The sequence below is a fragment of the Pyrgilauda ruficollis genome, unplaced genomic scaffold (assembly GCF_017590135.1).
Source record: "Pyrgilauda ruficollis isolate IOZ18807 unplaced genomic scaffold, ASM1759013v1 scaffold132, whole genome shotgun sequence".
NCBI classification, from domain to species: Eukaryota; Metazoa; Chordata; class Aves; order Passeriformes; family Passeridae; genus Pyrgilauda; species Pyrgilauda ruficollis.
Window position 1 is genome coordinate 594,148 of NW_024511655.1, and position 12,903 is coordinate 607,050.

Genomic DNA, 12,903 nt, shown 5'->3' on the forward strand with positions numbered 1-12,903 from the left:
CACCCACTTGACAGGAAAGATTAAGTTTTGGTGTGTGGCAAGACTTAAAATTCCTTTGATATGAGTGACTTTTAATTTAACCTGGCTATTCCTATGGTATTCAATAGACTACAGTAACAGGAATTATAGAAGGGGGGCTGGATTGAGGTGATCTTTAAGGTCCCTTCCAACCCAAACCATTTTGTTATTTTCAATATAACAACTCTATATATTCTCTGAATTCCCTAAACCCAGTCAATCAGCCGCTGCCTGAATCTTGGCTACAAAATATTCATTTAGAAGAGCATTGCTCCTCTGGAGTCCTTCACAAACTTGGATGCCCGGAATTGTTTTGAAACACCAGAAAATCAACAGCAAAAGGAACATCTCAGAGGACGATGCACATGTAATGCACATAAAAATATTGCTCAAATTCTATTTTTATGACATGCACATTGTCTCAGGGAAGTGCAAGCAGCTCTTTCAACAGATGGCCCATGCTCCTCTGCAAAACATAGCATCCAGGATGGGAAATCTAAGATTAGCCGTGCAGTGCCATTCCCAACTCATAGAGCATTGTCCTAAAAAGTGCTGAAGGAATGAGGCGAGGTAGGGGAAGAAACCCAGAACTGAATGTGAATATTAAACAAAGGTTTAACAGCCAAAACCAAATTGATTTTTGTCTTCCATAATTACTCATAATTTGAGTTTCTTCATAAGTTTGTATAAAAAGAACCAATTTCACCCCAGCCATGACTTTCTTAACTCTTTGTCTCCATTTGTTTGCTGTCTCTTCTGGAAAATATCGGTGCTTCTGATCGGCAGTCAAAGGAAACAGAAAAGGGTCGGGAAATATGGCATTACAAAGCACTGCTCAATTAATTCCAGTAATTAATTCCATATTCTCTACTGACACAGCATTTTAGCACAAGTGAATGCTCTGTTAGCTTGGTTAAGGCTTTGTGTTTCAGTTTTAAGTTAATAAAATATAACAGCAACAAAAGAGAAATGCTTGCCCCAAATCCTAGGGAACATCAGGCAATCCTGCAAATGATATTCCCTTTTTAATATAGGATTGTGCTCTGCTTTCAATTTTATGAGCTGTAAAGAATGTGGAAATTTTTTTTTCCTTTAAGTTTTTTTTTTTTTAATTAGACTTCTCTTGAAAAAATCTATATGCAATTTTGGTTTAGCTTTAGATATTTTTTCTTTAAGAAGGTTTCCAAGTGTTACAACTGTTGAATTTGAACTTTAACACACTAGATCCCAATGAAAGATAATCACCAAGTCTTTCAGAAAAAAACTTCTTTTTCTCACGTTTCCCAAATTAGTAACATCCAAATTGAACACAGCCCAAAAACTTATAAATAGTCTGGTTAAAAAAAAAAATAATCCTTTCTTAATTGCTTGAATTTCATTCTCCAATATTAGAGGGCCACCATTCATTAATTGTCTGATTAGTCTTCCACATTTAAGACCCAAATTTTGATTATACTCAAAAGTAGAGCAAGTTACAGGTTTTTAGTGGAATACAGTAAAGTCTGTATCCAAAATCGTTTACCCAGCCTATCACAGTGCAGCAACCCAAAGTGTTGCTCTTCTGCAAGGGATTTAAAAAGGGATTTGATTTGCTTATGACACTGAACCATTTACAAACAGCATCCTATAGATTAATAGGAACACACCACCAGCAGCTCTGTAGCATCTGTTAAGAGGGGCCCAGTGGTACTCAAGTGTAAATTTACTTAAACATTCATCTATATGTGCTGCCTCTAAAGAGTGTAAATGTTATTGCAGTTATATTTTCACAGTGTTGTCATAAAATCCCAATTTAGAGAATGGTCCCACGTTGTCATGCTACTGGCAACAGACACAAGAGAGGAAATTCTGCCAAATTTTATGTTGGAGTTTTTACTTTTCTCAATAAAACCACGGCACACAAATGGCTCACTTCTTGCAGTGGAGGGGGAATAACCTCAGGTAGGATGGGGGCATCAGTGTGCAGGGGAGAAAAGGAGCTTTCCCAAATCCCTCTGATGCTGACAGGAAAGGAATTCCAGCTCCAGTGAAAGGGCAGGGAAGCTGCTTGTGGGGATTGCACAATCCCTTGGCAAGAGGCAGGTGCTCCTCGGGTGACAGGCAGCACCTTTCTCACGATGATATAAAGAGCAAGTTCAGAGCATAAGTGAGCACTGCCTTGTTCAGTGGGATAAAAGAGGAAGCTGCATTTTTAAAAGGTGGAAAGTTATTGCCAAGGCTGGAATTTGGCATGGAAATCGGAGTTAGTACTCTTAGTTAATATTTTTATTTGCAGAGAAAGTCCAGCAAGACAGAGAAGTTCTGCTGAGAGGCTTTAGGTACTTTTACTGCACAGAACAAGATGGTTTGTTACAGTTTTCTGAAACTTGATTTATTACAGTTTTCTCAAACTTGATTTATTAGTGTTAGAGGAGCACCTCTTTGATGAGGCTCTGTTAATTTCCCTGGGCCACACTCCTGAATCTAATTAGTAAAGTAATTTCTAGATTTAATCAGGTCTTGTGCCTGGCAGACCCTGAACATCTCATGTGTGGATGAAGACACCTGGAACTTAAACACAGTGAACATTGACTACTTTTTACCTATTCATTAGTCTCGGGTCACTGCCTGCTGTAACAACCTTCTTTTTCATAAGAGAAACAAATGAATATTTTTACCATACCTCTTTATGTTTGTGTTCTTTTCTCAATGATTTTTCTAAAACTTTCGCTTCATATTCTGCTCTTGGATGATCCTGTGAAAGAAGTAATATTTTTTAAAAAAGCAAGATTTCTTATTTTCTCTATCAGCTATAGATGAACTCTCTGCAGGTTGATTTCCTGATAATTTCTGAGTTTTCTAACTGAATTCCAATTCACTTGGTATGTCATTCATGTCAATTGATAGTTGACTGTAGTTTAAAAAAATGTTAAGTCCTGTGAATACAGGAGCAGCTGCAGAATGATTTGGACAGCAATGTGCAGTGTTGTGTAGATTACATTTAATATATGAGATACGCAGCACAACCTGCAGACAGCACAGCTCATGATGCTTGGATTTTAGTTACCTCTACTTTTGAAAAAAGTTAAATGTCATTAACTAATTTCAGTGATCCTCAGCTCATGAGGGGATTAATTTTCTGCTGTAAATATGCAAAATACTTGTCTTTGGGATCCCATAAAATTGTCAGTTGGGGCGTTCCCCTAATTCTGTCCTGGACAGCATCCACAGATTCTCTGTCTGCATTGCAGGAGAAGGTGTAGGAAACACTTGGAAGTAAGAGACAGCTAAAAGACTGAGGAAGATTCATGGGTTCAGAATTCCCAATAATTACGCATTCATAAAAGAGTCAGAATTAAAAATTATGCATTGGATGGGAAACAGAAGGGAGCTGAAAAAAGTCTGAACAAGTGGAGAGGGGAAGGGTGTAAAGGCAAAGTAATCAGTGGGAGTTCCAAAGAAAATCTGATGCTCGAAAAAGGAGAAATGGAGATCAAAAGATGGCATTCATCAGTAGACATGGAATAAAAAAAGTAGGAGCGATTAAAAAAAAAAATGTTTTCCAAACCTTGACTGCCTCCTTCAGGAAACCAGAAAAAAACCACGAAAAACAAGAAAAAAACAAAAAACAAATAAACAAAAATTTGATTACTGAACTGTTCCAGGTCATATTGTATTTATATATTAAAAGTTACATGAAACAAACATAGGTACAGTGGATGGTTAGACACTACAGGAGAAGACCCAGTCTATTCATGTTCTATATTAATTAACATTACTGCAAGTATTGTGTGAACCTGGCATCTCTAAAAACACCAGAAAATGAGATACTTTGTGCTTTAGCATTTCACTCAAAACCCCAACTATTCAACATGAGTCTAGCATAAGTTTCCCCCAAATCAGCAACAGCAGAACCTTAAATCCTATGAAAAACCCCTGGCTGTATTATTTATCACCGACCACCAAACACACAGAATTAAATATACGGAATTGACAGCTGCTGGTTTGGCTGTGCAGAGCTCTGAACTCAGACATGAAGCTGCCATTGAAAAGATACACTTAATCCTCTTCACTTTCATGGATGCTAACAAGTTACCAAAAATAAAAGAGCATATAGTGTCCAGGAAATAAATCCCTATATTCTCCCCCAGTAAATAGGTATGGACCAGTGCAGAGGCTGCTGGCACAGGGTACCTAAATATATTATGGAGGAGATAAACATATTAAGGGGAGATAATTCCTACAGAAAGGCTCTGGGGGCAAGGGGAGCAATGGCTCAGCGAGCTGCAGGGTGTCAAAGCCAGGAAGGGCTGCTGAGGTTTGTGTTTCACGTGAGCAGTGTTTGTTGTGTATCTATTTAGGACATCTAGAGATGTGACAAGGGAGGTCATACTTCTTTTAATAACAATAGCAGGGCAAGGCTGGGAGCTGGGACTGTGCTCTGCTCCGGGAAGGTGTCTCCTTTATTTTCTGTAAAGCGGCAAAATCAAAACCAAAATGGTGGGAAACAGTTTCTCAGCTAACTGAGGATTTTCTTTCCTCTCTTTCTAAAACTTCATTGATTTTGAAGATCTTTTCTTCATACAGATTTGGGCCTTTTCTCCTTTATGCTCTTCAGCAGATTTAGAATAAACCTGGCCAGAAGTATTACTTTTTTTTTAGCCACTGCAAAAAACTCCACCACCTCACACCGTGTCCTTCCCCATGCCTCAAGCCCATTATGTCTGGCAATGCTTTCTGAAGTATTTTCCAAGTCAGGGCTTGATCCTGCATCGTTAAAGTTAATAGGAATTTTTCAGTGCTTTTTTTACAGCACTGTAACTTTATCAGCTTCAATGCACTCATTTCTGATTTACAGCAGTGTGTGATGAATGAGGTCCTTGGCTCTTGGCACCCTGACTTCAGCCCAGCAGAAGGTCTGAGCTGTATATTCCATGCCTACACTGCTAGGTGTGACCCCACGCTTCAAAAAGAAAAAAAAAAAATCACATTTTGTGGCTATACAATTATGTTCCCATGGCAACAGGACTGGACTAGTCATGTCTTTGCTACAAAAACCTCAAACAGTTCATGTATAGGGATTTTCCTTCCTCCTATAGGATGGAACCCTCCCAGGAGCACGAGGCAACCCTGTAAGGTCAGGGCAACAGCAGGGTGGAAAGCAAAGAGTCAGAACTGAAGGGACAAACCTCCTCCTCTTCAAACCCAGTCAGGTCCCACCTGTAGTTGAGGCGCATCTGTTTTCTCTTCCAGTGCTCCATAAAGGTGGCAGCTGAAACAACAGTTTAACATGGAACACAGATTACCACATAACTTCATTTCTGTTTCCTTCTATTCAACAGTCAGGTCTGGCTTGGAAACGCTGGTGTTCCAGGAGCCAAATGTTTTATCCAGGTGAGCTGAAAAAAGGGCATTTGCTACATCCACAGCTTCACGAAGGAAGAGGCCTGCAATATTTAAGGGCTCTAAGAAAGCCAGGCAGCCAAACTTATTTAAATATTTGTATGTGGGACTAATAATATTATTGGTCTCCAACTGTGCATCATTTAATCTGTGAATCCAAAACACTTGAATCTCATCTGCACAAAATAGGAATGATTTCACTTGTACTGATGGCAGAGTTATTCCCTCAAAGGTATCAAGATAAAGCATTTTTATATCATTATAATTACATCCACCTAGTGGTCACAATAGAGCGGCTGGCTCTAATCATCACACTCACACCCAAACACTCTTGTGAAAGTGTGAAACAGGAAGCCTTTAAGAGTTTTAATCATTAGAAACCCAACCATTTTCTTTTTGATGGAGAAGGCTCAGAGAAAAAAACCTGGTTAAAGTAATTCTTAAGTCCCCATGAATGATCCCAGTCTATATCAGTCTATCTGCCCCTGAGACCGAGCGAGTTCTCAGAGGACATATTTAGATGCTGGGAATACACCAGTGTTGTATAATAAATAAGTGATTATGAAAGAGGCAAGTCTACCAAGAAATGGTGTTCCCAGGGGAGCTTCCCACAGTGAGTATTAACAGATGTGCTCAGAAACATTTGTGTCCAGAAAAAACAGAGGCAGGGAGAGGGTAACAAAGTTGAACAGAGAGGAAAGGACACCCTCTTGACTGCAGCCAGGCCAGGGCCATGGCATTCATTCGCCTTCCAAGTGAAACTTTCATGTGGAAAAGCTACAGCTGAGCCCCTTCACAAGCCACAGGCTTCCTGTGAATTAGGGTGGCCAGAGCTGTGTCTTGAGAGGGTTCCTGTCTCAGGGACCTGGAATTGCCTCTCCTCTCCTCACAGTTCTCATGCTGGCTGGGGGCTGTAGCTTCCATTTACAGCCAGAGATGTGGAACGTGAACGAGATGCTGCAGAAAATCCCCCCGTGGCACTGACTTACAGCAGGGCAAAAGGAGAGGACAGTGTCTGGAATGCTGGCTTGTTTTGGGAGCCCCGGGGGAAGGTGCCAGGCAGCTGCCTCCCTGTTCTGCCATGAGCACCTGCACTTTCCTGTTTCAACCATACATGAATTTAACAACATGAATTCAAAACTATGTGGAGAAAGTTCTTAGTTTTCCAGTTGAAAAAGACCTTTTCGAAACAATGTTTGGTTTATACGGGATTGTACCACAATAAAACTTTGTGTTGACTCCAAAGAGCTTGAAAAGTTTGACATCCCACTTCAAAACCCTCTCAGATTTTGTGCAGGGCCCAGAACCTGGCTTCTGCCAATCTGCCTTACTTTGCACAAGAGCGTAAAAACTGGATGAAGAGACCCATAGTTGCTTGCTGTGGAAAGGGAGGCAAACTTTTACTTTTTGGACAAGAGGATAACATGCCAAGATCCTTGTGGGGCTCCCAGTAATGGTAAATGAGGGAGACCAAAGCTGACACTTGACTTTCCTTGTGCTACCTGATACTACCTCACAGTACTGCATCTAAAACAATGTTATCTCAAACACAGATCCTGGCCAAAATGAAAATTAAATTATGCTGAGTTGTACTTAAATCAGTTCAGATGAATGGTAATGTACAAACAGTTCCCTATGTACTCGAAGAGATAAAAACTCAGGGTGTATTATTAGGATGAAATATAATCCAGAACAGGTTAGGTTAATTCACAACGAGCTGTACAGGAGGGCTTGTGCTGCTCTCACTGCTGCTGGGAAAATGTGGCCATCAAAGCTCCTCTTCCCCAGAGCCCATTCCTGGGGCAAGGAGGTTCCCCATCCCTCCCAGCAGGGAGGGGAGAAGCCCTCCATAACCATTCCTGAAGACATCCCCACAAAGATGTCATAAGAGGGTTCATATTTTGACCCAAGTGTCAGAGACATGCCCAGAAAGGGCTCAAAGCATGAGGGCAGCATCAGGATCAGGAAAAAGCCCTCTCCACCACTGTTCCTTCTTCCCAGCCTCCTTGCATGATGTCTGCTTGCAGATAAGCCTAATTGCATCTCGGAGCACACTCAGGAATCAATGTTGGTTTGTCCTGAAGACGCTAAAGGCCATTACACGTCCCCCCAGAGCCCTCCCCTCAACCCCAGAGTACATTAATACATTTCTTCTGTAATGTTCTAAAGTGGAAGCTGGCTCCGCAAAGAGATTTTTTTTTCTTTTGGCAAGCTGTGCAATCCCGTTAATGAAATTTTGACATACCACGCAGCAGTTTTATGACAGATGCTTAACAATTTCATTTGCTATTCAGCTTCAGCAACTTTTTGAATTTTAGCCTCCAGTCCAGAATATAAATTTGGGTGTGACAGTTTCATGGGAAAGAAAAAAAGGAAGAAGAAGAAGAAAAAAAAAAAAGATAAATTCTTTCTGTCATTTACTGCCTGTGTATAAATATACTGCTTTATCTCCTCTGTTTCTTCCTGTTGTATTTTTAATAATTAAAATCTTAACATCAAGGCCTGGATCTTCTTACCCCAGAGAGCCATGAAGACTGAGAAGAAGACAGTTGCGGGGTTATCGAACAGATGACTCGCACGGGCAGTGGCACAAGCAGAGCTCATCTTCCAGTAACTGCACGTTTTGTCACACAAGGGACACATGGTGATGTTGTTTCTCTGGTCACACATCTCCATACTGCAACAAAGCCACAAGAGAAGGGAAAAGCATGGTCAGGATGGCTCCAGCTTTGTGCTCTGGTGATCTTTTCTCCTGTGGACAGCAGCTGCTTCTGTAGGATCATTGGATACGATCCTACACCACTGCAGGGGCTGAAATCCTCATGTAAGGCTGTCTTTCCTCCCCCCTTCCTGCCCCAGAGCCATAAGGCTCTATGCTTTCTACTCTAAGATCCTACGGAATAAAATAAATAAAAATACAATAAAACACTCTTGTTTTGAAATACAAACTACAGGGATAGATAAGGTACAAGGGAAGTGCTGAACATCAAGAGACTGGAGTTCAACCAATTTATCTCCTCTGCGCTCCATCTGTGAAATACCAACAGTGACCCTCCCTTTGACTTTCTTCAACTGTTGGAAGCACTACAAAGCAATCTCAGTCAACAAAAAAAAATATTAAATCTATTTTTTGGTACCCATTATCTGCTTTGTTATTCAGGGCTGGTGCTTGTTGTACAAACCATGTAATTCGCATCTCCAACTGATGATGCATGCAGGGCGAATAATGCAAAATCAGAGGGATTTGAAAATGTTTTAATACAAAACTTGCTGAAAGATTAAAAGTAGGAGGACATCCAGATTTTTTTGATGTGATCGCAGTAGCTTATTTGAGGGATGTATATTCTTGATACATCTCTCTGTCACACAATGCTCTCCTCAGCACTCTGTGCTGGGAAGCACCAAACCCCCTCATTAGCAGAATTTTGCTGGTTTGTTTTAACATAATGATCTGAGTTTGGGAAAAAACCCAACCACCTGAGCAACTGGCCAAGAATTATTTTTAGGGCATCAATGCAAACTGCCCAAGTAATAGTAACAATGAATGCTAATGAGATAGAAATGGGTTGCTCTGTGCCCTTGGGAGAGCTCTGTGCCTTACTGGAAGCTGAGATCAGGGGGCCTGTGGAGGTGGATTAATTTTAAGCACAGCTTCCAAAAGATGAAGCATGAGGATGGAGAGTTTTAGGAGCACACCATCCTGCTGCAACAGCCAGTTGGCACAGATGGGAATGGGGACTGGGGCGAAGGGGTGTGGGGGGCACAGGACAAGACCCAGGAACAAGAAACCCCAATTTCAGCTGTGCTTGGCCTAGATATTACTGACAAAAGATTTCTAAAGTGAGACAGCTTTGAGCTTGAAGTGCTCTCCAACAGCAGAATCTATTTATTCATCCATTTTACCTGGGTATATTCTCATCCACAGTTGCACAGCCATAGAGGAAAACGATAATCCCTACAATTGAAGCTGGAATGAGCATTTGTGTATAAACTCCCAGCCAGGCAAAATATAGCCCGATCTTCTCTCCAAAGTATTTTCTGAAATACATTTAGAAAAAAAGAGAAAGAAATGAGAGAGACATGTTTCCTATTTCTTAAAATATAACATGGCTAAAATTATGAATCACATCTGGATTAGGCATGGAGAAAGTAAGATCTGATGACCTGTGGGAATTTTTTTCTTCTCAGAGGACTCTCTTTCTCATGATGCTTGGAGTCCATCCAGAGATACAGGCACCCTGAAAACAAGTTTGTCCCACTGGTCATTTTTCCCTCCACTGTGTTTCTGCTGTGCAAATTGGTATCTTTGGACCTTCTGTGAGTGAATCCTCTTAGAAAGGCCCTCATTTTCTTCAGAGAGTCTTATCATGAGCAAACAAAATTAATTAAAAATATATCCCCTGCAAGCTTTCACTCTGTGTGGGATATATCAGCATATTCTAAACTCACAGAAAACTCCTTTTCTCCCAGTGAATTTCCCATTCTCTGGAATCCCCCAGGGTGAGGGCAGTATCCCCCCAGGGGCACAGGGCACGAGCATCCCTGCAGAGCTTCATCTCTGCCCCGTGGAAACTCCATGCCCAGGGCTGGACTCTCACCTCACCAGGTCGATGGGCTGGTATTTATAAAACACTCCGTAGCTCGCCCACTCCTCACACAGGAGCTGGAAAACAGAAAGGCATGAGAAAGGCGAGAGCTGAAGCAGCACAGGGCTCTCCTCCGGCCGCTGCAGGACGCGCAGGCCTCACCGCGCCGGGGCTTCAGCCCACATCCCGCCAACACACGCTGCCCGAATTAAACATCAAAAGTAAATGCGATGCTTTGGCGTGCTCCAACAGAGAGATGGATTCCAGCACGTGGAAAGGCTCTTCAGCAGCTGGACTGATGGACACCTACAGCAGAGACAGGGACAGCAGCGCTGCTTTTGCGATCCGTAGGCCCAGCCACCCTCAGGAGAAGAACCTTCTCCTGACATCCAGCCTCAACCTCCCCTGACACAACCTCAGCCCATTTCACTGTAATTCAGCATCCAGCAAGAGGTGCTGGGCTGAGCTGCCTTAAAGGCTGCATTTAAAATTTTTCTTCAAGTTTAAACCACAAGAAGCCAATGATTTCCACTCTTCCTTTTTGTCAGGATGTGGGCCAAAGCAAACAATGATCCCCGTTACTGATTTGCAAAACTGAATGCCTCACAAAAATAGGTTCATCTGAGACCTTCAACTTATCCTCTGTTTTGTAAAATATATAAGTAGTGCTTCTCAAACCTCACTTTCGTCCCTCATTCAATTCAGCCAACAGAGTGAACAAGAAACGAAACTCAGTGGGGAACAAAGACCGAAACCAGTATTAGTACAGGGAGGGCAACAGGACGAATCTTGTTCCTAGACCAAACAGGATGTTATTCCCTAAACTCCGGGCTATTTTATCATGGGAAACTTGACAGATGTCAAACTCCTACATGTCTCCAGTGAAATGCAGCAAAAAGAAAAGGGCAGATCAGAGCCTGGCCACTGCCCATGCCCATTCCTCCTGCTCACACTTGATCACAGAGAAGTCCCAGAGCAAACCATGTTCCTACAGCAATTTTGGAATTCTCCTGCCAAACCATTAATGGAGAATTTCCAAGCTGAACTGCTGTACTCACACAAATGGCTTGACTCATTAAATAAAAACCAAAAAAACAACAAAGCAACTTCTCAGCTTTTACAGAAATATGACGTCAAGAATGTAAGTGGGATGTAGGTTTTCCCCTCTGCAACCCAAAATCATTAATCATTACTAATTTCCTTACAACAGTAAGGGCAGGAACTGAAACTTAACAGCAGGCCTTTGTTAAACTGCAACATTCTTGCAAATTTTATTTTTATTCTGCTTTCGGATTCTTGCAACCACATTTTCCAAAGGTTTAAGGCCAACTGCCTATGTCTGGGAAGCAATGATTTGGGACACCTCAACGTCCACATGCAGCCCTAGCTGAGCCCCTTCCTTCTATATATACATATTTAAATTTAATCTTTAAAACTAAGTTCATGCTGGAAATTAGATTCCTTTTCTGTGATCCAAGCTGGTCAGGCATATCACAAAAACACTAAGCTGAGGAGATTTTGCATCAGTGCCATGTTTTAGTTTTCTGCAACTTGAAACCAGATTTGTGTCTAAAGTACAAATGAATTATCTCATTTATCCTGACATTTATCAGCCTGATATTCAAAGCACAGCTTCAAAGACATGATTAGAGGAGATCAGCACACTAGACCTAAATATTTACTTCATTTCTAGGCCTCAAATCTTTAATTTTCTTGTTAAAAAAGGCACAGGCCTGGCCTAGCGCTGGATAAGATTAAAGAAAGCTTCAAGAAACCAGAAGAGACATGCCAAAACACACCAAAAGATTATTTGATGGAACTGAAAGTCAAAACCCAAAGTAAACACTTCCAAACACACAATGAACTTCTGAAATTAGTGAATTTGTGAGGTTTGAGATGTTAGTAATGCAGAAGATAATCTGGACACTTTCAGAAAGCATGGACTTTCATCCTATTTTTAGTTGAGTGATGTGTTGCTTAATAATGAAAAGACAGATGCGTGGTATTTTTAACACAAATCAATAGAGGGAGGGAAATAATATTCACTGCCTTTTGATGAGCCATTTGCACCTGAAGGACCAGCACACTGTCAATTTTTGGAACCTATTTTTATATATAAAGCCTGAAGGTCTTTAAATCTGCTTTTCCTGTGACCTGAATGTTCAGAGCATTTCTTTGGAGGGAAAAAAAAATTATAAAACAAACAGGAAAGGCAAAGTTTCAGGACTGAAACCCCAGCGTACACAACACCCAAATTTAGTAGCTCCTCCTGAGAGAACTGGTGGTCACCTCTCCACTTCAGCTTTTGTCTGATGCACAGACAAAAACCACCCTTCTTTGGGGAAGTGTGATGGGGAAGATGAAGTCATTGAGCTTTGAATTTAAGAAATCAGCATTTCCACAAAGGGTGGAAAATTTGTTTTTTTGCTCATACTTCCTTACTATAAAGTACTATTTCCTACTTCCTTAAGAAAAGTACTTCTTTAGGATAATTCCTACTTGTTTTACCACAGTGAACAAATGTCTTTCACTATACAGACAATAAAACCACAATTTAAAGCATTAACTTCAGCAAAAAGTGATGCATTGCCTCAGTGTACACCCACAGAACAGCTTCTGGCTGCAGAGCACACATTAAAACATTGTTGAGGACCCCTTAGTCCTAAATAACATCCAATACTTATCTTTCCCAATCACTTTTATGCTTATGTGCATAAACTGCCTCTGCCTCCCACTCCTCCAGTTCTGATCCTCATGCCATGGAATGAAGCAGGATTTATGCCCAATACAGACAGCAGAATATGACTGAGCATACTCTCATCAGAGCTAGCCTGAAATGACATTATCTGAACATATGTCAATATTCTTACCAATGTGGCATGAAATGTATCATTACTGAGCTGGGTACTTCATACAT

At 41.2% G+C, this 12,903-nt stretch overlaps 1 protein-coding gene across 3 annotated transcripts in view; it reads right to left on the reverse strand.

The window, feature by feature from the left end:
* The window catches only part of ANO1 (anoctamin 1), a 71,322-nt gene that overhangs the window by 12,781 nt on the left and 45,638 nt on the right, over nt 1-12,903 (reverse strand). For 2 of the 3 annotated variants that reach the window (XM_041459201.1, XM_041459200.1), the window contains 6 exons: nt 9,999-10,063; nt 9,304-9,438; nt 7,917-8,077; nt 5,187-5,269; nt 3,566-3,577; nt 2,681-2,752 (listed from right to left, as the gene is read on the reverse strand). In XM_041459201.1, coding sequence (XP_041315135.1) covers nt 2,681-2,752; nt 3,566-3,577; nt 5,187-5,269; nt 7,917-8,077; nt 9,304-9,438; nt 9,999-10,063 — 528 coding nt within the window. The remainder of the gene's footprint in view (nt 1-2,680; nt 2,753-3,565; nt 3,578-5,186; nt 5,270-7,916; nt 8,078-9,303; nt 9,439-9,998; nt 10,064-12,903) is intronic. The other variant, XM_041459202.1, reaches the window with a different exon arrangement.